The sequence below is a fragment of the Pezoporus flaviventris genome, unplaced genomic scaffold (assembly GCF_033815535.1).
Source record: "Pezoporus flaviventris isolate CSIRO_AGI_PZ_B2104156 unplaced genomic scaffold, CSIRO_AGI_Pfla_v1 ptg000013l, whole genome shotgun sequence".
NCBI classification, from domain to species: Eukaryota; Metazoa; Chordata; class Aves; order Psittaciformes; family Psittacidae; genus Pezoporus; species Pezoporus flaviventris.
This window is the reverse complement of record NW_026892561.1, coordinates 30,754,152-30,775,903: the sequence shown is the minus strand read 5'-3', so window position 1 is coordinate 30,775,903 and position 21,752 is coordinate 30,754,152. Positions and strand designations below refer to the sequence as shown.

The 21,752-nt window shown below is 41.6% G+C and overlaps 1 protein-coding gene across 1 annotated transcript in view; it reads left to right on the top strand.

Annotated features, from left to right (window-relative positions):
* The window catches only part of LOC133268850 (multiple epidermal growth factor-like domains protein 6), a 210,337-nt gene that overhangs the window by 153,221 nt on the left and 35,364 nt on the right, over positions 1 to 21,752 (top strand). The window contains exons 9-22 of the mRNA XM_061452608.1: positions 698 to 820; positions 3,675 to 3,812; positions 5,882 to 6,004; positions 6,592 to 6,714; positions 7,673 to 7,831; positions 10,331 to 10,462; positions 12,542 to 12,670; positions 13,004 to 13,132; positions 13,966 to 14,100; positions 15,084 to 15,218; positions 15,693 to 15,818; positions 16,719 to 16,850; positions 17,738 to 17,866; positions 19,455 to 19,586. Coding sequence (XP_061308592.1) covers positions 698 to 820; positions 3,675 to 3,812; positions 5,882 to 6,004; positions 6,592 to 6,714; positions 7,673 to 7,831; positions 10,331 to 10,462; positions 12,542 to 12,670; positions 13,004 to 13,132; positions 13,966 to 14,100; positions 15,084 to 15,218; positions 15,693 to 15,818; positions 16,719 to 16,850; positions 17,738 to 17,866; positions 19,455 to 19,586 — 1,845 coding nt within the window. The remainder of the gene's footprint in view (positions 1 to 697; positions 821 to 3,674; positions 3,813 to 5,881; positions 6,005 to 6,591; positions 6,715 to 7,672; positions 7,832 to 10,330; positions 10,463 to 12,541; positions 12,671 to 13,003; positions 13,133 to 13,965; positions 14,101 to 15,083; positions 15,219 to 15,692; positions 15,819 to 16,718; positions 16,851 to 17,737; positions 17,867 to 19,454; positions 19,587 to 21,752) is intronic.

Here is a 21,752-nt window from a genome sequence, read left to right as displayed (position 1 = left end):
ATGCCCCACTGAGATTTTAGGAAAATGGATGCCTCTGGTCGCATTTAATTCCAAAATACAAACTAGTGAGTATAAAGCTGAGAAGGGCTTTGACAGCGTTAAGAGAGGGCTGGGCGAACAACGGTCTCTCCATCCACAGTTCCTCACCTTTTTTCTTTACTTATAGGTGTGGTGAGGTGTGGTGAAACTCTGCTGGTTAGAGTAGATGACTTCTGTAGAAGCATGATTCAGGGATGTGACCGAGATCTGTCTCCATTGTACCTGCTGAAACCCAGCCACTATTCAATCCAAATCATTTGACATTCAGCTATTTCCTGTTCCATTAATTTAAATGTAGCAGTTTTGAAGACTTAGTGATAATTTTAGGGTAGTGGGAGGTAGGAATTTCTTCTGAATTCTTCATGTGACTTATTTGGCCATTGCTTTCTTTACAGGAATAATAAGTTGCTTTGACTGATTCTGTAAATATAATGCTTGGTATTGTAAATATTCACACTGAATGGTTCAAGGTCAATGGTGTTCAGAAGAAAAGGTTATTTTGTAGAGCAATGTTGAATTCACTGTTCCTGGATTCATCAGATGCTGTCATTTGTAGACTAACATCACGATGTGCTTTTCAGCCATGTGCATGTAGAAAAATACTATTTTTTACTTTAATATCCAAATGAATGTCTTTGCCTTTCTCTACGCTTCATAGACATTGATGAGTGTGCAGAAGGAAGAGCCAGGTGTGCTCATCGTTGTGTGAACAGTCTGGGATCCTTCACCTGTGTCTGTAATCCAGGCTTCGAGCTGGGGGCTGATGGAAAGCAGTGCTACCGTAAGTGACACTTTTGCAGTTATGCATTTCAGGCATTCTTATCTGCAAACTGCTATACTTCATTTTTAATTCAGTTGGATTAGCACTCACAGCAACATAAATGTATGCAAAAGCTCAAGCTTAATACTATTTTCTTCATCTTCTGCCACTGCTGGTTTTGCAGGTTGATATTCCTAAGCCTGTGTTCACAGACCTTAATTACTGCATTTCAAAGAGCAAATAGCCATGTTGGTTTATCTTCAGAGACTGGTGAATTCTGTGTAGAACTACTAAAATATTGCTCTTCTGTGAAATACATTCATTCCTGCCCTCCTCCTCCCAATTTTATTATATGCCACATCTGAGGCAAGAAAGAAATGTAATATTCTACTCCTGTCTTTATCTCTCTAAATTTACTTATGTTTCTTCTGAGATTATTGACACTATTAAGTAGATGCCTTAAAAAAAAAAAAAGGAAAAAAGCAAGGTTTGGGATGCAAAAAATATTTGAACAACTGAAATTTCCCAAACTAAAATGATGCTGAGCTCTGTTGTCTTCCCTCACATGCTTATCTCTTGCCAGCAGGGTTTCTTAATCAACACCGCTTTTCTTGAGGAGGGGACTGATTTCCAGCACTATTAGTTGATAGGTGATCCCTAGGCTGTCCTTGAGGGCAAATTTAGATAAATAAAGGAGATGATGTGGAAAAGTTTGTGTTATTATGGACCTAACATAAGCTCACTGGAATGCAGACAAAAGAATGACCTGTTTTAGGAAAGAGGTGGGCAAAGACCATTCAATGTAATAATACTGTGCAAGAGCTTTCAGCAGAATTTCCTTAGGAAAATATGCTGCATGCCAGAGAATGTATGCTTTCTTTAAGAATGTGTGTGTAAGAAATACTTATTGGGGATGAAATTCAGTTTCAAGGCATTAACATACATTAAAAACAAAAAACAATTATGTGAGAGATATCCTGGAGAATTATTTCATAGGTTATGGGGGGAACTGTGAATAGTGCAGTGGCAGAGGAAATGCAATTAATATATAGATATGATCTGTTATCTTGGGATAAAAAAAAAAAAGTGCTTTAGACCACTTAGATTTTATTGTGATTTTTCTGATAATGTATTTTCTCCATGTCCTGCAAATCTCAGGCGATGGTGATTCTCTGTGCCTTATGTACAATATTTAAAGCAAATAAAAATATTCTGCATCTATTCATGATCTGGGTTATCCCAGTGCTTGAGAAATTTATAATCTTTGTTTATTCTTTCATTTCCCCAGTGTCAGGGGGAAGAGCTATTATTCTATTTTTACTGATGAAGAACTGAGACAAAGTAAATGATGAAGACAGTATATGAAGTCAGATTCTGCATTTGATTGCTGGGTTTCTTAAATCCCAGCTTGACACACAGGACAGGAGACTAGGTTTCTTCTCCCTGCTGCAAATAATCATACTATACACAGGATGTAGCCTTCAATATATATTCTCCTAATTTATATCCTCTTCCAGCTAGACTTGCATTTCGGCAGGTGGATTGCTCCCTGAGGGCACAAAAAGCGTAGGAGCAGAACCTCCAACACAGATGTGTCCCTGAGCCACAGCAGTGGGGAAATCCCATCCTTCTGCACCAAATCTGATGGCCTCAGCTCTGAGCTGGACTGTTTCTGGAAGCATGGTGGCTCCTTTAAGGAGGGTGTTTCTCAGTTCTCCTGCATATTATGGGAAATTAATTCCTCTCTACATAGTTCTGTAATGAGACACTCTGGAGAGTTCGGAGAAACTTCGGAGAAACTTCGGAGAAAATTTAGAACTGAGCTTACAATTTGCTTTCATCCCGAAGAAATCATCCAATGAAGTACCTGGGTAGGAATGAGGTGGCCAGATGTTCCCTTTTCTATCTGAGGACTTCTACTGGACCTGGCCAGTTGTGAGGACTGTCCAGCACAACCCAGTGCAGAAGGATGGGGATGGTCCATCAGGGTGAAGAGGGGTGGCAACGGCGTCATGCCACCACACTGTCTTAATTACGGGCAAAGTCCCAGCAGGGAAATTGCTGTGTGCCCTGTTGAAGGGACATAGAATCATAGAATAGTTAGGGCTGGAAACGACCTTAAGATCATCAGGTTCAAACCCCCCTGCCATGGGCAGGGACACCTCACACTAAGCCATGTCACCCAGGACTCCATCCAGCCTGGCCTTGAACACTGCCAGGGATGGAGCATTCACAGCTTCCTTGGGCAACCCATTCCAGTGCCTCACCACCCTCAAAGTAAAGAACTTCTTCCTTATATTTAACCTTAGATCCAACAGTCAAAACCTGTGGAATCTTCTGCTTTGTGGTTAGGTGTCAGACTTGCCATCTTGTGGTTTGGTGTCACACAGCACTCTGCTGTTAAAGTTTTAAGACATTTGTGTTTGGTGGATGTTTCAGAACCCAACTCTTTGCCATTTGCATACGACACTAAAAGTTCCTTATTGGAAAGCACAAGCAGTCTGGGTTGAGATGGACCACCTGGGTTCTTCAGATGGTTCCTTTCCTCCTTTGAGGCAAGGGCAGAACTTGCTATTGCATTCAAAGCAAGCATAAATCTCAGGAAACCTGAGGGCTCCTGTAGCAGGCAGACTGCTGGAACGGTGGACAGCTTCGCATTACCCAAGTCAAGAGCATACACTGTTATGACACAAGGAGACAAATACCCAGAGTTCAGTGGCTCCAAAACATGCTTTTCTGTGGTGTGAGTGGGAGTTCAGTTTATATTTCCTGCTACAGCAGTCAGCTTATGTATACTTTTTTACAGAAAGCTTATTCTCCGGTGACTCCCCCTGTGCTTGCTTTTTAACATCATTTTGATTTATTTCTCTGCAAGGCATCGAAATGGAAATTGTCGATAGTTGCCAGGAAAACAACGGTGGCTGCTCTCACCACTGCGAACACACGACTGAGGGGCCACGCTGCTCCTGTGACGATGGCTATCACCTCGATTTTGATGGCAAAACATGTGCAGGTAATTCATGACAAATACAGTGTTCCTGTGGGAGAAGGGAGGAGACACGGCAGGTCTCTCGGCAAGGGCAGCCTGCAGGAGAGCTGTCACTCAAGGAAATGCCTTCCCATCTCCTTCCTTTCTTCTACAAGTTTTAATTAATACCATCCTCAGGTGCTTCCAAGCCACGGCTCCAGCTTGCCTCACTCTGCATGTTTGCTGGGAGTATTAATTAACATGGGGAAGGAGTTCTGCCTCCCAAATGGAAGATGACAGTTTGGTGCATTGCCAGTTGCTGTGGCCGTATCTCATTGTGTGCAGCTCAAACATCACTTGTCTGACTTTTTTGCCTTCCCTTCGTCAGCTGGCGGCCGGGAAGAGGTCACCTCTGGCTGGGAGAGGTAGCATTGCTATTCTGAAGTGCTTCATGTGCAAACCCCACTTTGTGTTGTGGAAGTTGCTGTATTTCTGTCAGACTGGCTCAGTGATGAGATTGCACCTCTGACTGTGAGAAGTCTCACTTAGGAAGTGAAAGCAATAGTTAGATTTGTTTTCATTTCAAGAAAAGAGCTTAAAAATTCATTCACGTTTTAAACAATTTTACAATGTGATTTTTAATTTTTTTGTTTGTTTACTCCTTTTGCTGTGCAAACTGTATCATGTTCCGCTTCAGGCTTGCTGTCACTATGCCATTAAAATTGTAAAGAATAGCCAAGAAGAAAGGGAGGAAAAAACCAGAGCAGGTACCACACAGCAGTATAGTAAGATGTGAGGAGAGGTAGAGAGTGAGAGCACTGGTTAATGTGACAGGCATTACAGACAAGAAGAGCCTTGCAACAAAAAAGGCCAAGTGCAGGAGAGAGGAGGGAAGAGGGAAGCACTGAGGTCTACAAGGCTGACCTGTGCTGGAGCTTAAAAAGCAGGTCAGGGAGGCAGATTTGGGCGCAGAGCCTTGCAGGGGTAGGATGGTTTATGCAGTCTTGTTTGTGTACGGATGAGAGGAGGCAGAGCAGCCTCCTGCCTGTGCCCCAGCTCAGTGACCTGCTGATGAGGATTTCAGAGGGAAGCAGTTACACTGGGTGCGTCCAGGAGGGAAGTGAGAGCACAGGGGAAGGATTTGGCAAGGCTGAGGACATGAAAAGCTACTCTTAACAGCAAAAATCTCCTTTTTGTTGGATGCACACTTCACATTCCTGCACAGACAAGGGCCTGTTGCTAGACCCCAGAGCAAGGCATTGTCTGATGTACTGCAGAGGAACTCAGCTTGCAGCATTTCTGGAAAACACTCTTGTGTTCAAATAACCTGCATTTATCATTTTCATGCTGACCTCTTCACCTCAATTGATTAATTACATTTTCTTCCTCCTCTTTCTCCTGTCGGTGTTTCCTAATAATGTTGGTACTTCTTCCAAGGTTAATTGAGACACTGACCTTTCCCATCTGCGGCTGCTCATCAAATGCATTTTGCAGACTCAGCATTGACAAGGTGGCCCTTGAATGGCCACTGACCTGCTCAGCAGGCTGCAAGGGCTGGCATCACCTGAGAGCCTGCAGTGGAAAGATAACAGCTCGATTCTCCTGTCTAATCACCGGAATAGCAGTGTCAATTATACCAATTTCCAGATGGACACAGGGCAAGATAAGGCAATGGGCAATTAGTTATCAAAAACTGCAAGTGCACCTAGTAAGCTGCTGATGTCCAGCAAATGCTTTGTTGGATCAGAGCTCTGTTTCGCTACCAGTTTGTTTTGAATAAAGTTGAATGTAAAAAAAGTACAAATGGTTAAATGTAGATTACTGTTAAATAGATGGTATTTGTGGGCTGGTGAGACATAATCATTGTTTGTTTTGTAAATCACCTCATGGAAGCTAAGACTTGAAGAAAAGGTGCCTCTCCTTGGACATAAAGGGTATTGGCTACTGTGGGAGAAAGTAGAAGAGAGCTGCTGTCAGATTCAGTGTTTTATGTGGGTGAAGGGAGTGGAAGACATAGAAAGGCATGTGCTGAAAAGCACAATAGCAACTGAGCCAGACTGGTGGAACAGCTCAGACTGTGCCTAAGGGCTGAACAAGTTGCTTCTTTCTTGCAGAGCTGGACGAGTGCAAGACCGGAGAGTCCTGCTGCTCCCAATTCTGCATCAACTATGCAGGTGGCTATGAGTGTGCCTGCAAAGCGGGGTTCCAGCCAAATGCCGATGGCTGTGCCTGCGACGGTGAGTCCCTTGATACCAGTGGCTCAGTCTAACTAAGCGCAGCAGTAGATAGAAGAAATGCTGTCAAAGCTCATCACAGAGCTGTGTGGACATTTCTCTAATAAGAGAATCAGTGACCGTATGCGAGCTTTGCTGATAAGATTTTGCAAACGTATAATTTCCACTTTGTGAGACTAGAATACAGTAATAACCCAGGATCCAGCATGGAGAAGTGGGGCTGTGGGAAACAAGCCAGCAAAGAGGAACTTTTCCTCCTCTCTCCATGGACACTGTATGTTGATATGTGTTAAAGACTACTTCTACAAAAGGAAAGCCTTCAAAATAACCAGAGGATCAACTGAGCTTAACAGCTTAAAGCAGCTGTTTTCACTTGAGACAAAAATATAAATGAAATAATCCATGTTGTCCTGAAATGTTTTAATAGCTCAAATTCTAGTGAGAAGCAGACACACACCCCCCCCCCCAAAATACTAAAAATTCAGGTTTTCATATGTGCAGAATAATTTTTCAGATGCAGCCGGGCAGAGAGTGTGCTCTCCAAAGAGAAGGACTTGTACCTAATCAGCATTTTTATCTATTTTTAATAGATGTGGATGAATGTCATCTTAATAATGGCAACTGTGACCATTTCTGTGTTAATCTTCTGGGGTCATATGAATGTGCGTGTAAGGAGGGTTACAGGCTTGGTGTTAACAGATGGTCCTGCATTGGTAAGTTATTTTTACGTACTGGAGGCCATTAAGTATTTCCCACTGATCTAAAATGTGAATTCAGAACTGGGATTTTCACAGGTTCTGGGATTTTGGGATCCATCTCTGAATGTGGCCAGGGTAGAGCTACATACAACGCCAAGTTGCATGATCCCAAGTTATTCCTCAAGTAATGGGTTTTGCCAGAGATAATGGGAGATGAGTGCTTAAATCCCCTGGATATGCTGGAAAACCTAAACCTCACGTTCTAGAAATGAATACTATTTTGACAGTTTTCTTGCACCTTTTGGTGAGGTTTAACATCCTGTGGAAAAAAAAGGTAGTCCAATTGTGCTTTTATGAACTATAGCAAGTTTTCCACTAAAGTCAGTGGTGTGATTCTGGATTTCTGCCAGCGTAACCAGTACAGAATTTAGCCTAGCAACTTAGTTTTACAACCACCTTCAGCACCTGTTAAACCTTAGGCAGAGTTTGATATTTTAACTAGCTCCAAAAAGAAAGCCAAATGATTTCCCATCACTTTTAAGGCTCAAATTTTAGGTTTTCTGAAGATAAATTGGACAGCCAGACTCACTCTATATATGTCATCTCCAAAATGAGCCAAAGTAATGACCTTCATTAACTAAAAATAATCTCAGACTTCTAGTGAGGAAAATTAAAATCCTCATTTAATTTCTTTTTTTGGACTTTCCATGACCAGAGTTTATTTCCAGAAGAAAGGAAAGGGAAGGATTTCTTCTCCTGCCCTGCTTCCCTCCCATTTCTCCTATTTCTCTTTTTTTGGATAGCAGAAACTCTGTTTGTACATACAGATGAGAAAACAAATCAGCTGTGCAGACTGCACAGTGGTGTAGGTGGAAAATGTACCAGCATAATAAAAATTAAAAAAAAACCCAATAAATTAAAAAGCTGTAAGGAAGAGTCAGGGCAAGTTCCTGATGGCATGTGTGTGTGTCAGCCCTAGGTGGGGAGGACGTGGATGCAGAGGAAGCAGTGGGGTTTGCCGGGGCTCCAGGGCTGCAGTTCAGAGATCCCCCGCAGCTCCTTCACTACACACTTGGTGCCCTCTACGAGGATGAAGATCCACGAGAAGAGCTCACCCTGGTGCACAGGGTTGGTGAGTGAACAAGCATCACTTTTAGCCATTACAGCAAACTGGGGGAATAGTGTCAGAAAGAGAATTCTGCGTGAGAGTTATGCTGGGCTGGCTGGGGCTTATACTGTCAGGGATGGAGGGTCCCTGTCAGGAGGGATGAGCTTTAATCATTTCTGCCTGTCCTCTATGCCATCAGGGAGGTGGCATTACTACACGTCCCATCCCAAATGGGACACGTTTGAGGAACAGGGAGGCTCACTGCTCATGGCCTCTGGCTGGATGTGATGGGACGGATGCAGGGGAAAAGCGAGAGCATAGCAGGCAGGGGATGGGAGGCTTCTTGGAAAAACAGGTAGTCTGCACAAAGCCTCAGAAGCAACAAGAGAAAGATCCTAGGGCTAGAGGGTTGCATGGGTTATTGCAATGGGTTTGGGGGCATGTGTGCCCTTTTAACAAGCCCTTTTATAATCACTGGAGGGTTTTTGCTTAATATTTTTGCATTCTTTTTTGTGGAAAAAAAACAACCCACTGGAGATTCACATCCCTTTTGATGCTTTGGGCATGTTCTCTGGGAAAAGTTGGGACACATCCACATAATGCTCAGGCTGGCCAAGGGCTTGTCATGACTGGTGGCAAAGAGAGCACATGAACCCACACAGTCACAGGAGTGAGTGCAAAAGCTGTTTTGCACCCCACTTGAGCTTTGCATGACTTCAGTCTTTCCACCTGAAGGTAGAAACTTCATCACCTAAAGAGTATTATGAGTTGAAACCCTGTGCTTGCTTTCCTGATGAGTACAGTATGTGCCAGTGGTCACCAGGGAAGAAAGAAAATTCTTATTTTTGTTATATATGTCCTGTGATTTTTATATGAGCTTTAATTACTCATCTGAGTACTGTGCCCTACAGGCAAAAATCAGGAATTGGTCTTGGCTTTAATAAAAAAATTAACTTATTTTTATGAACAAAACAGTTAAGACCTCCCAAATCACATAGCATCTAGTCGGACTCAACAACACTGGTAACCAATTGGGAAACTGATAAATGAGATAACCACAGGCAAAATTATCAGGCCTAGAAATCAGAATCAAATATTTATTGACCAGTTCTTGCATGTTTTATTTATATTTAGCCACATAAATTTAGGTGTTATCAGTCATAGCAGAGCATCTGCACTTGTCCTAAAGCTGAGGCTTTGCAGCACATGATGGAAGGAAAAGGTGAGGGAGAAATGGAACTTCTAATGGTTTAATAAGCACTTTTAACTCCCAAATACTAATTTATTTCTCATACTTTCAGACAGCTTTCTGTGCTGCTATCTATATTGTAAACCCCCATGCTTTAACAGTAAACAGGCAAAAGTAATTAAATATTTTCTATAACTTGAATGACTTCTTAAGGTAGAAGCATGATGTTTTTACCGGTAATCTGTATTATTCTCCTGAAGTATGAATTTACAACCCGTTCCAGGTGGGAGCACTGAGATTCTGAATGTCTCTGGAAGCTTCGGCATTTGTTGAGCTAACAAGAGAAAAGAACAGCTGGGTGCTGAGACCTAAAGGAAATCTGGCCCCACATGGAAAATTGCTGGCGAGAAGCAACCAGCCTGCTGACTTACTGTTAGCTGAAACAATCTGCCACCTCGCTTTCAGGTGTTGTTCTAAATCCCTTTCCAAAATGCTTCCAGCCAAAGCCATAAAGCCTCAGAGGCAGTAAACTGACCATGTGGATAGGATCTTAATGACACCAAGGTATTTTAGCAGCAAGTAACATTTATTTTCTGTGCCTTTCTCAATAGACCTCACAAGGAAAGATCATGAGGGTGCAGGTGTCTGTGGGCGTAAGGGAAAAAAAGAGGTTGGGGAAGGTGAGGGAGAAATGCATTTTCACATAAGGTTTCCCATATAAACTAACCCTTTTTTCATATCCGTGAAGAAAAAGGTAGGGATAAATGTCTATTATGCATTGTTTTCCTAGAATAACACTCAGCCTCTGCTGTTAAAATATCACTGAGCTAAGCTTAAATAGCACCACGTCCACCTACTGCAATAGAACAAAAAGCATAGCCTAGTATGGAGAAAAAGAGATTCTCTCCCACAAAATAATTCTAATTGTATACAATATTATCAAGCTTTTATTAGGTGCAAATTCACTTTTTCTGAAGGCAAGATATTTGCTTTTAAAAAGTAGTTTTAAGTGCTCTTTGATAGGAATTACAGCATTTAAAGGAATAAATTGCAGCATTTAAAGGAATAAATTCCAGCTAAGTCTCAGCTTTCCTTTTATTTCGACTATAAAATTTGGAGAGGGAAGTTTAGGAATCACTATTTGGGACATGAAATGAATCAGTGGTATTTGCAACATTACCAGCATTAATGCTAGCAACATGAATACTTTTTTCTCAGACTGTCAACGTTGCGTAGGTTCCTTTTTACACTTATATGTCTGGGATGAGAGGTGAAAGCTTGTGGAAGTATTTTGTCTGTATGCTCACTAAGCTTTCTGTATTTTTTCATTCCAGTTTGCCTTGATAACGCGTTCGGCAATGACTGTAGCTTGAGCTGTGAGGATTGTCTGAACGGAGGCAGATGTAACAGTGAACACAGTGGCTGTGTTTGCTCACCTGGGTGGACTGGCATTATCTGTAATGAAAGTGAGTACAGTGGGTTTCAAAGGTGTGGACTTTGTCCTAGTGGTGTGATGCTGCAGATAGGTAGGAAATAGGAATAACTTGTTGTACTTTTAATCTGTAAAGCTTTCTAAGGAGCACAGCTGTCTCATAGGCAGATCAAACTTTATTGTAATGAGGTACATTAAACAGAAAGTAAGGGATGCTACAATATATACTACAAGCCCTCAGACAGCGGGGTCCCTGCCTGCCAGTGCAGTATTGTACAGTATTTGTCTGGTGTTCATTCCTATTCACTCTGCTGCTAAAAACTGCTGAATTTTGCCTGCAATGCCTCATTCCACAATTTGCCTTACTGACTTTCAGAAATCTGTCCCGGCAGGTGGTGTGACAGTCTGGATGGACATGTGTACTAAGCTTGTTTTTTTTTTTTTCCCATTGTAACATCCCCAGACATTGACTTTTTTTTTTCCCCTTATCATTCTTTTTATTATTAGCATCATTTTCTTGTGATGTTTAATTTTTAATATTGGAAATTTTATATTTCAGAATTCTCCTACCAAGTCAAATAGTGTCCTTTGTAACAGCTTTTTACTCTCCTTATTCCTGCTTCCTGGCAGAGGATCCTTCTGGGTCAGAAGTCTGTGTCAAAACCAACTAGAACCATAGAGTGGTGATTTCTTGATGTACCATGCACTGTTCTTCATCTGTAGTTTGGCAAAACTTGTCTGTTGCTTGTCTGAGACTACATGGTAGGTCTCCTGTGTGTTTGAGATAGGTCCCTCTGTTTTATGGTGTGTGGCACGATGGCCCATCATACTCAGAAAGTCTGTTCTGTCACTGATGAGGCAGTCAGTGAAGAATTATTATTCAGCATCGGTAGACATCAACGTTCAGGTTAACGTAATCAAGATTGTTTAGGGGGCATCATCACAAGGACAGAAATATACAAAAAAAGGCAAATTATTGAAACCAACAGTCTGCCCAAAATTAGTTTGGGTGGCTGATCCTGGGTTTGGTTTGTAAACACTGGGGACAGCTAAGAGAATAGATATGAAGAGAATTAAAATGGTAATTTCTAGTCTACCTAAGACTAGACCAGTTAGATTATTCTTACATCTATTCATGGTGCTCTAGTTATTCTTACATCTATTCATGGTGCTCTAGTGGTTCAGAACAGGTCATAAGAACTTCAAGAGAGGATACATATTCTTTAGTCCACTTCATAAATAATAATAACATTTCTGCTTTATATTTACAGTAGGTATGCATGCATGTAATCTGGTGCAAATCACCTCCATAATTTAAAGAACTTTAATGGGATGCATTTAAGGCATTACTGAGCAAAACCTGCAACCCAGTGACATAGCCATTGACAATGATAAATACCATAGATAATCTATGATTTAGTCATATGTGATTGCTTTCACTCTTTTCTATTTTTTTCTTAGCATACAGCATAGTTAATGGGTTCAGGGCGAGACAAGCAGTTGAGAAAACTGAAACTAAATTTTGGTAATAACGCACCAAAGAAGCTGAATGGAAATTGATGTGAAATGTAAAGTTTTTTAATGTACATTGATAAAATGTCAGTTAAGTCAGATAACTCCAGCAACTGTATTTACTCAGGTAATGAGCTTGGTGGATCAAGGCTTCATTTCACAACTTGTTTTGCACTGGAGCGATGATAGGAAGGAATCTTGTTGTGGATCCGTTTCTGCCATGATCATCTGGGGAATTTCAGAGGCTATGTTAGAAAAACATAATGTTATTTTTATAATAGTATTTGGGGAAAAAAAAAAAGTTTTGTACTTAACAAGCAATGTTTTTTGAGCCTTGTGCATTGTGGGGAGGGAAGCATACGCAGTGGAGAATTTGAATACATCATGCAGTACTTCACGTAAGTCAGCTTAATTCAGGTGTCCTTTTAAAATTAAATAGTAAATATCAGACACGTGTGTTACCTTATATAGAAAGAATATAACTTTGATTAGAGCCGCTTGACTAAAAGAACTCTCATTGCTCAGTTTTGATGACTGGAGTGTTATTTTTATAAAGGGACGGGATTTCATGGCCCATTCATTTTCCCTGATTTCTCCACAGCTTGCTCCCCAGGGACATATGGCAGAGGCTGTGCCAGCATTTGCAAGTGCCAGAACGGAGGCTCATGTGACCCCGTCACAGGGCAGTGCCGCTGCCCACCTGGTGTGCACGGCAAGCTCTGTGAAGATGGTATGGCTCCCCTTGTCTTGCCTGAAACCTCACCATTTCTTTCCCTTTGTTTCTATCTAGATGTAATTGTGTGTAGTAAACCTTAGTGGCGCTAATGAGAATAGTCTCCATTGTGTGAGACGTAACCCTGCAGCTTGTTTTGCGGTGACTTTTGTTTAAATAATAAGCAAGACAGAGAAAAAGCACGTGCTTTGTAAGGATGGGCTCACAAGCCCCAGGTCAGCAAAAAGGCAACCTGGTCTTTTCTGTAGTGCCAACTAAAAGAGAGCTGATTTGGTGTTTATGTTTTAACACTTAACAGCTGATGCCTTGCTGTGTTTATGCACTTAAAAGGTTGCCCGAAAGGCTTCTTTGGGAAGAACTGTAATAAACCATGCAACTGCGCCAACAACGGCTATTGCCACAGACTCTATGGAGCCTGCCTATGTGACCCAGGGCTTTATGGGCGCTTCTGCCATCTTAGTAAGTTTCTGTAATTTTTTGGATCTGTTTAACATATGCACAACATAACGGTGTCTAAAAGATTCCACATCACATACAAAATGAGTGGGGCTTTGGGTTCTGTGATGAACTGGGAATAGCAAGAGGATGTGACTCTGGATGCATGCCAGGAAGCCCCAGAAATTTCATTAATCTTTTCCTCTAGCAATTAAATTTGGCCATAAGGACTGAGATTTACTGATATGCAAAGGTGAGGACTATAGGTAGGGTTGGTTTGGATTGGCCAGGTTAATGTCAGGGTTGTTAGTGAGGCTAAAGTCCAGCTGGAGTTAGGGGCTGCCAATAATGTCAAAGTAGGAGCTGAGGAGTAGGGCTGACTGGGGCAGGATGAGGATGAAATGTCAAATGGGGATGCAAAGAATCAAAACAAAAATATTAAAATATGGCTTACAGCTTTTGTTCCTAAATCTATGCAAGGTTAGTTGTGTGATTTGGTTGTTTTTTTGTTTGGTTGGTTGGGTTTGTTTTTTTTTAAGAGAAGATTTTGTCTTGGATTGTATCCAAATATTTTTTTTCATTCAGAAACTTAACTAAGTTTTCTTTGAAACATTTCTATTTCTTGCATTCACCACATATTGCTTGAAATGAAATTAATTACTTAATATAGGCATCATGTAAACCATATTTTACACACCCACACATTAATGGGCACCATCATAGGAATGTGGACGTATTTGCTGAAAGTAAAATGAACGTTTTGCTTTTTTGCAGCAGTTGCATTCTGCAGCAGTATGCAATTTCAAATAACTCATGCATAATTACAGAGCTAATGATTCCTTTTTATCTGGCTGCAGCCTGTCCCAGGTGGGCCTTTGGAGCTGGCTGCTCAGAGGAGTGTCAGTGCGTGAAAGAGTACACGCTGGAATGCAACGCAAGGAATGGGGCTTGCACCTGCAAGCCTGGTTATCATGGCAAAAAATGTCAGAAAGGTATAATAGAAAGCCAGATTGCCTGTGTCTGCTTATTCCTTTGTCACAGCATTATTTCTCATTTGCTTTGTTCGGTTGCTGCTGATACTGATACTCGTATTCTGCTAATTATTTTGTCTGTGGTTTTTCATACATCAAACACCCATGAGTGCTGGCTATCACAGGGCTTACAGGGACATCAAAGAAATACAGCTTAAGAACACAGGAGTTTTAGCCTGAGCAAATGACAACAGAAATCTAGAAACCAAATTCTAATACAGCCCTAAATAATGAAGACTCTGGAAGTTATCACTTCTGTTCTTTCCTTTTTCTGCACAGACAGTAAATAAGTGGCAAAAACTCTTTTATGGCAGCAGGGTTATTTGTAAACGGTTTCAGTAATGCTAGTTCAGGTTTGTGGGTCTTTGAATTCAACTTACTCTTTGTAGTTTATGGGGTAGTTGAAAGAGAATTGTATTCCACATTCATGTTTGCATGTCTCAGTAGCCCTCTCCAGACAGTAATGGAGTAACACAATAAAGATTCTTCCTTCAGATTCCTCTCTGGGCAGGCAGGAATGTGTCAGATTTACGACACTAGTTGTTGGAAGGAGGTTGGTGGAGAATAACAGTGATGATATTTAGCATCTTTAGCATTCTTGGTGATGTGCATAGTTCTGGGGGAGACCATCCTTCTCCCAGCACTGGCTTTGCACCAAGGCAGAAAGCAGCAGAAGGTACAGACAGATAAGAAGAGTAATTCTGTAATGGCTATAATTAAATATATCCTTAAGTACACTGCCATTCTGTTTATGGGTTGTATTTAAGCTGTAACCTCTTTGAAATGTCCACACAAGTGTTTAATAAGTATTTATGCTTCCTTATCAGCACCTCTAAAATGTATATTATATTTTCTGCAAGTTTCTGCTAAATTATTTTCTGACATCAGTTCTTTTAAATTTTCCTTTTTCTTATATATGTTGTGTGTCTACTTGCATTTTCCAGAGTGCATGCCTGGATTTTATGGGGCTGGTTGCAAACTGAGGTGTAACTGTCCTACTGATGTTTTGTGTGATCATGAGACAGGAGTCTGCCAGCATCCATGTCCACCTGGGTTTCATGGAGAAAAATGCCATTTATGTAGGTACTCATCACATGTTTTCCTGGGAGGTACTCTTGAGATGGGAAAGCTTACTCAAGAAACTTATTTTTCAGATGGGAAAGCTTACTCAGGAAACTTATGTTCAGAAGTTGCAAATAAAAGGGTTCATTTGGTTTTGGTACGGGTTGGCAGTTCCCCACTGAAGCCAAACTAATATTTGGAGCCTGGCAACTACTGTGTCTCCCTGCTTGCAAAGGTTGAGGCTCAAGGCTGAGGCCAGTTGCTAAAACAAACATTTGTCCAGGTAACTGTGGTTCCTTTTAAAGTTTCAGGGGCAGACTTTCTAGAGCTCTGCTGCAGTTAACTACAGACCACCAGCTGATGAGACACTGATGCTAACATTGATCACTTTGTACCAGCACAGTTCAGTTTGAAATTGCTGCTGGTTGTGCAGCAACCTAATCTTGGAAATGCTTCCTTATACTAACTGTGTTTGGGTTTCTTTTGACCAGCCTGTCAGCCTGGGAGTTTTGGTGTGAGCTGCAAGCAGAGGTGCATCTGTGGAGAAGCGCCATGCAATCCGAAGACAGGACAGTGTATTTGCCCAGCTGGGAAGACTGGTGCTACATGTGAGCAAGGTGTGTTAGATGCTGGACTAGGGTAGTGAAAGTCTTTCTTTGGAAGACGTGAGAAGAATTGGAATGACTCTGTTTCCCACCAAAACTGCTGCAATGCAATACGCTTCATTTGCAGAATGGGTAAAGGGTAAGTCTTGGTACAGATCACATGACATCGACCACGGGGGGTTGCTTGCAAAGGAGGGAACATGCTTCAGTTACCCTGAGCCACCTTTCTGCTCCAGTTAATAATAGTGATTTATATGTTAGGCTGTGTTCATGCATGTTGGGCAGAGATATTGAGGTATTGCAGCACCTCTGAGTCCCAGAGCAGAACTTGGGACTGTGCTGCCATATGCACCCAGTGTTCCTCAGGAGGCGCTGAAGGGCCTTGGCCAAAGACAGCTATTGTGGAAAACAGCAAGTTAACAGAAGAAGGAATTAAAAAGGACAGCATTACTGTGTGTAACTAAGTAAATGGATTAAAAAAGTCTCAGGGATACTAAACTACTAAGGCGCCATGGATTCCCCCTCTACCGCTTGCAGGACCTCTGGCTGTTGCACACCTGAGGAGCATCTACCCTGTCTGGACCCAGGTTGTGGATCACCACTGCAGGAACCTGATGAAGGAGGTGGAGTTATATGGCGACCTGGGTTCGCCTCACAGGCACACCACTACAGAAGTTGAAACAGAGACTTTGGGTCTTTTTTTAGATGTGTTCTCATCTGCTGCATTACAGAGGCGTGTTGACTCAGGTTTACTGTGACAGCACTGTAGGTCTGTAGAGAAGATACAACCATCCTTTATCCAGCTTAATTTTACTAATATTTTTAAATTCTTCAAGGTAATGGCACAAATGTATAACTTCCTTGAAACAGAAAATGGAACTGGGAACATGTCATGTGATTTTTCTCATCCAGATTGCCCAGCTGGTCAGTGGGGACCAGACTGCCAGTACTCCTGTGAGCCCTGTGCCAACGGGGGACAATGCAACACAGAGACTGGAGCCTGCGATTGTCCTCCAGGCTACAGTGGGGCATCCTGTTCCACATGTAAGTCCTCACATTGGCCATCCCCATGAAAAGGCAGTCAAGTTATGGTTTGATTTCTACATTCTTGCTCTTTTGTGAGATGCTTGTTACGTCAGATACACTGAGCCAAGATAAACTACCTTTTGGCTTCAGGAATTCTCTGGGTTGAATTTGACATTATTTACCAGAAGGAGAATACAGGAGAATACAGATGAATGCAGATGACCAGCTAAACTGCATCTCAAATTGATGTTATCATTAGACCTAATTTATGACAATATGTCTTTAGAAAGACAATGTTTAATAGGCACAATACTTGTATTGCAATCCTGGTTGCTTGGCAAGAGGTGCTGACCAGTTGGCCCATACCGCATCATTCTTGGGTTATATTTGCAGCAACACTCCTTGGTATATATACTTCAGGATTAAATAGCACTAAGGATGGTGGAATAGTATCAGTGCTCTCTCTGCAGATTGACCAGAGACCATAGGAATATGCTCACACAAGTGGTCTGTGCTACTGTGGTATGGCTCCTTGTCTAGTCTCTGGGTATTAAAGGCTACTTTGAGTATGGTTGTCATGCTGGCATAGACAGGCTCTCAGGGATAGCACTGCTTCATGCAAGACCTCTGTTGTGGCATCTCTTCTTGTTAGTCACAAATTCACTTTTGATGAAGGTTTGCTCCTCTGATTGATCCTGATGTGCCGGAGAAGTAACCAAAAGCAACTCAAGCTATTCCCACTTTGCAGAACTTGGCCCCAAACGCCTAGCATACAAATTAAGATGTTTAATTTTTCCACTGTGATTTCTAGGTTCAGCTTATGCATGTTTTAGGGGCAAGCTGTTGCTGTCTTGTTTGAAAAGATCAGTCTGTCTGAGTTACTACCTAGGTGCATCTGTTTTCAGCCTGCCCCGATGGTTATTATGGACAAAATTGCCTGCTGTTATGCAGCTGTAGTGGTAGTGCTCAATGTCACCATGTCACCGGAGAGTGCACATGTTCCCCTGGCTGGACTGGCCATGACTGCAAACACCGTAAGTCAACTGCGTATTTACCCTACAGGGTACATGGTATCTCCCAGGAACTGAACTTAAAATGTAAAAACCAGCTCTGTTTGTTCTTAGTCTATTACAGTTTTTTAATATACTTTTGCTAATCTTATTGCTTCTGAAATTGTGTGTCTATGGGTTTGCACAGCCTGGGTGGTTATAATCCTTAATTATCTAGGTTCAAAGTATTGAAATAGATGGCTGATGAAGCACAAAGTATTGATATAACTTCTTATTTTAACGCTATGGATCCCTTTGCCTAATACCATCTGTCCTGACAGCATTTTGACTGACAGTTTTGGTTTTCATTTTCAGCACAGATTAGTTTCAAGTTTAATTCTCAATTTTTCATTTTGTTTAGAGATTTATTCAACAAGTGAGTGGCACGTACAGTTGTGTGTCTTAAGGTCACTTCTCAACTTGTGAATATAAATGCTGGGAGAAATCCTATTCCCTGGAAGAACAGAGCATCCTTCTGTTGACTTTAGCATCACTCTCCATATTTATGGCCATGTAAAAGTGCAGATTTGCCCTTTTTAGATAGCACCATATAAATGTTAAGTGATCTTGTTTGATTCTTTTCTTTTCCTCTTTCATATCTTTTCTGCTTGATTTATTATGATCGCTCTTGCAAGAAGCCAACAGAATGCAAACCTCTTTCTAAACTTGGTCTTAAACACATAAAATCATGTAAATTAATTGCTAGTGTTGATAGAAATAAGCTTTGGACTTGGCTTCTCAGGCTCAGTATTGAAGAACACTCTGGGAAAATCTGCATTTTCCACCAATATACATATTTTAAAAATCAAATCAGTTGGTAACATGTAGAGTCATTTGGATAGCTTTCATGACTCCCTAGGCTGTGTAAAGAATTAAGAGACCTGGCAAAGAAAAGCTTTTATTTCTATTCAGGATAAGATATGAGAAAAGTTGTTTTGCAAAGATGTCTCGGTAAGGCAGTGCTACCAACTATTGCAGACCGGGCTTGAAATGGATGCCCAACTCCAGAACCAGGTTACTGTTGCCTTAATTGGAACTTTCATCTTTATCCTTGCAAGAATGGAAGGAGATGCTACGGTACATTGTCATAATCGTGTCAGTGTTAGGTGATTTTTAGAATGAAAGCAGGAAGTTGCTTTAATAAAGATTGTGAAATTTCTCTGTCTGTATCCTTGTTGCATTTCACAGTATTTTTGAGGAAAATATGGAGGATGCTCGCAAATCTCTCTAGTTTTACCCATTTGCTATTCTGATTATGCAGATTTTTGCGAAGTGAGTCAATAGCTGATGTTTTATTTCCATGAAATTATACACTTGTGACTGTGGAATGATTGATATGGATTGGCTGTGAATGATTATTTTTTTGTGGATGGTATAATATCTGCTGAAGTAAATTGGCAAAAATGTATTTATTTCTATCAATTTGTGCCCCGTGCCGCAGTGGAGAGCCTAGTCCAGAACTCCTGTGTCTTAAGGGGTCATTTTGCATTTTTCTGGTCTTATTTAGATGTAAAATAATCCATTAGGCAAACTTAAAGTTGCTTCTTAATGTAAATATCTTTTTACATTACAGCCTGCAATAGTGGCCGTTGGGGACAGCGCTGTGAAAACACGTGTGTCTGCAATAACAGCGATGGTAGCTGTGATCCAGTCACTGGCTCCTGCTTCTGTGAGCCAGGATTCACTGGGAAACACTGTGAATGGAGTAAGTTGCCACTTTGTCAACACAAGGAATTTTCAAAACCAAGCAGCAGAAATTGTGTTTTTCCTGATAATTCCCTCCAGGCTGTGCTGCCTCCGGTCTGCCCAGCACATCACAGGGCTCTCAGGTTTCATTTGGGTTTGATAGTTTCCCTAATTTTGCTTCCAGGAAAGTTATTTTCAGACTCGTTTTGGACTCAACATCTATTTTTAATGTTAAGACCTCATGTGAGTGATAGGAGTGTTGTCTATTTGGCTTATGCTATTAAAGTTTCCATATTGGTTTTATTTATCTGGTTTTAGGTCTGCACTATTTCTTTGTAAATACACAATGGTCTTACCAGAGGCCCATGATCTCCACTAATCTATCTCTAGCAGAGGCCAATAGCAGATGCCTTAAGAGGATAAAAACATACAGATATCTATAATATAATTAGTTTCTGATATGTTTCACAGGTATCATGGTTTAAGGTTCTACCTAATGATATCTTGATGGCATCAGGGTACGCTGTGCACCAGTATCTGCTAGAGCCTTATACTTCTGTGGGACTGATGTGCCGGGGCATCTGATCCACACAGTCCAGTAAATCTGATTGTCCCTCTCTTCCACCTGGCTGTAGGCAGGTCCCTTCTAATAGTGATCTTAAGTTTCTTCACTTACTTCTTATACAAATGGATTGGATTAGAATTCCTTTTCATAAGAGTCAGAGTAAAATCAACTCTTTCATTCCATCTGGAAAACTGCCCACCAGAGTCTGGAACAGTAACTTTCTTTGGAGGATCCGCATTCACTGTTGTTGTACCTCCTTTATCTTCCCTCTCGAACAATAGGGCACTTACTGTTGATAGCCAAGATGTGGGTCTGTACACGTGGGGAGCTGGGTATATTGTCTCTCAATTGCTTGAACTCCTGGAGAGGAGTTTTTCCACAGCTGAAATGATGGAGGGGCAGGATTGTCTTCAAACAATTCACTTAATCCACTGTTGGTGGTGCTGCATCCACCCAACTTGCTGCCAATGAGTTGCCATATAATGATGGCTCCATGTAAATTTCCATCACACGGGTCATGTACATTTGACTTCATCTGGATCTATGGGTGTATCATCTGACTTATGATAGATCATCTCTAGAATGGTTAATTCCCTCAGGTAGTGGAGGCCTTTCTCTGTCGTGGTCTACTTGCCTGGGCAACGTATAACATCTTCCTTGTAGGGATACCTTTCTTTCACAGATGACAAGAGCTGCTTCGAGAGGCTGAGGACTCTTTTTTCTTTTGCAGTCACTTTGTCAATTCCCCCTTCACTAGCAAGTGATCCTAGCTTCTTGGCTTCCTTACCCTCTACTTTGTGACTGTTGGCCCCGTTGTCCCAGCATCAGAGCACCCAGGTGATGATGTGCTCCCCTGGAAGATGGCTGAAATCTTTTCATATATTCCACAGCTCAGTAAAGGACAGAGATTGAGAAATTACTTCTTGTTCTGCCTCTTCCTCTGTTTCTTGTACTGATTCCTCTCTTTCTGGTGTTGCCCCCTGTAGTTCTGGCATGAAATCTTCATCTTGCTTCACTACACGAGTTGCTTTTTGTTTCAATTTCCTCTTGCATATAGGGGCAACTGATAGCAGCACAGATTGGTCTTTTGGTTCAGCTGGGGTTAGAGTGACTGCAGTATCTTTCAATGCAGTTGAAGGGGTTGCAATGTCTGTTGTTAGAGTTGGAGTAGTTGCTGTGCTTGTTGCTGGGGTTGGGATAGCTGCTGTGCTCATTGTTAGGGATGGAGTAGCCATGGTATCTGTTGCTTTGCCGTTAGATCCAGAGACATTCTTTTCCACCTGAGGGTACTGGGTATTGTTCAGCAGAACTCTGTAGGCATAGGCCAAGTCCCAGCACATTGCAGTTATTTGTATCTCCCTGGTATTGCCAGGATGACAGCATGCCTTTTTTAAGTGTTCACTAGTTTTTATGGATTTTGCTCTTGTTCAGGGTTGAAGTTCCAAAACACTGGAGGGGTGCACTGGCCTAGATATTTGCCCATACTGTCCCACACACCCTGCCACTCATGACTGTCTAGCCTCAGGGAAAATCTCTTGGTGGTATTCTTAGACAGTTGTTTAACCTTAGACAAGACCTGAACCATACTCAACAAAATGATGGTTCCCAGCAAAAGAAGCA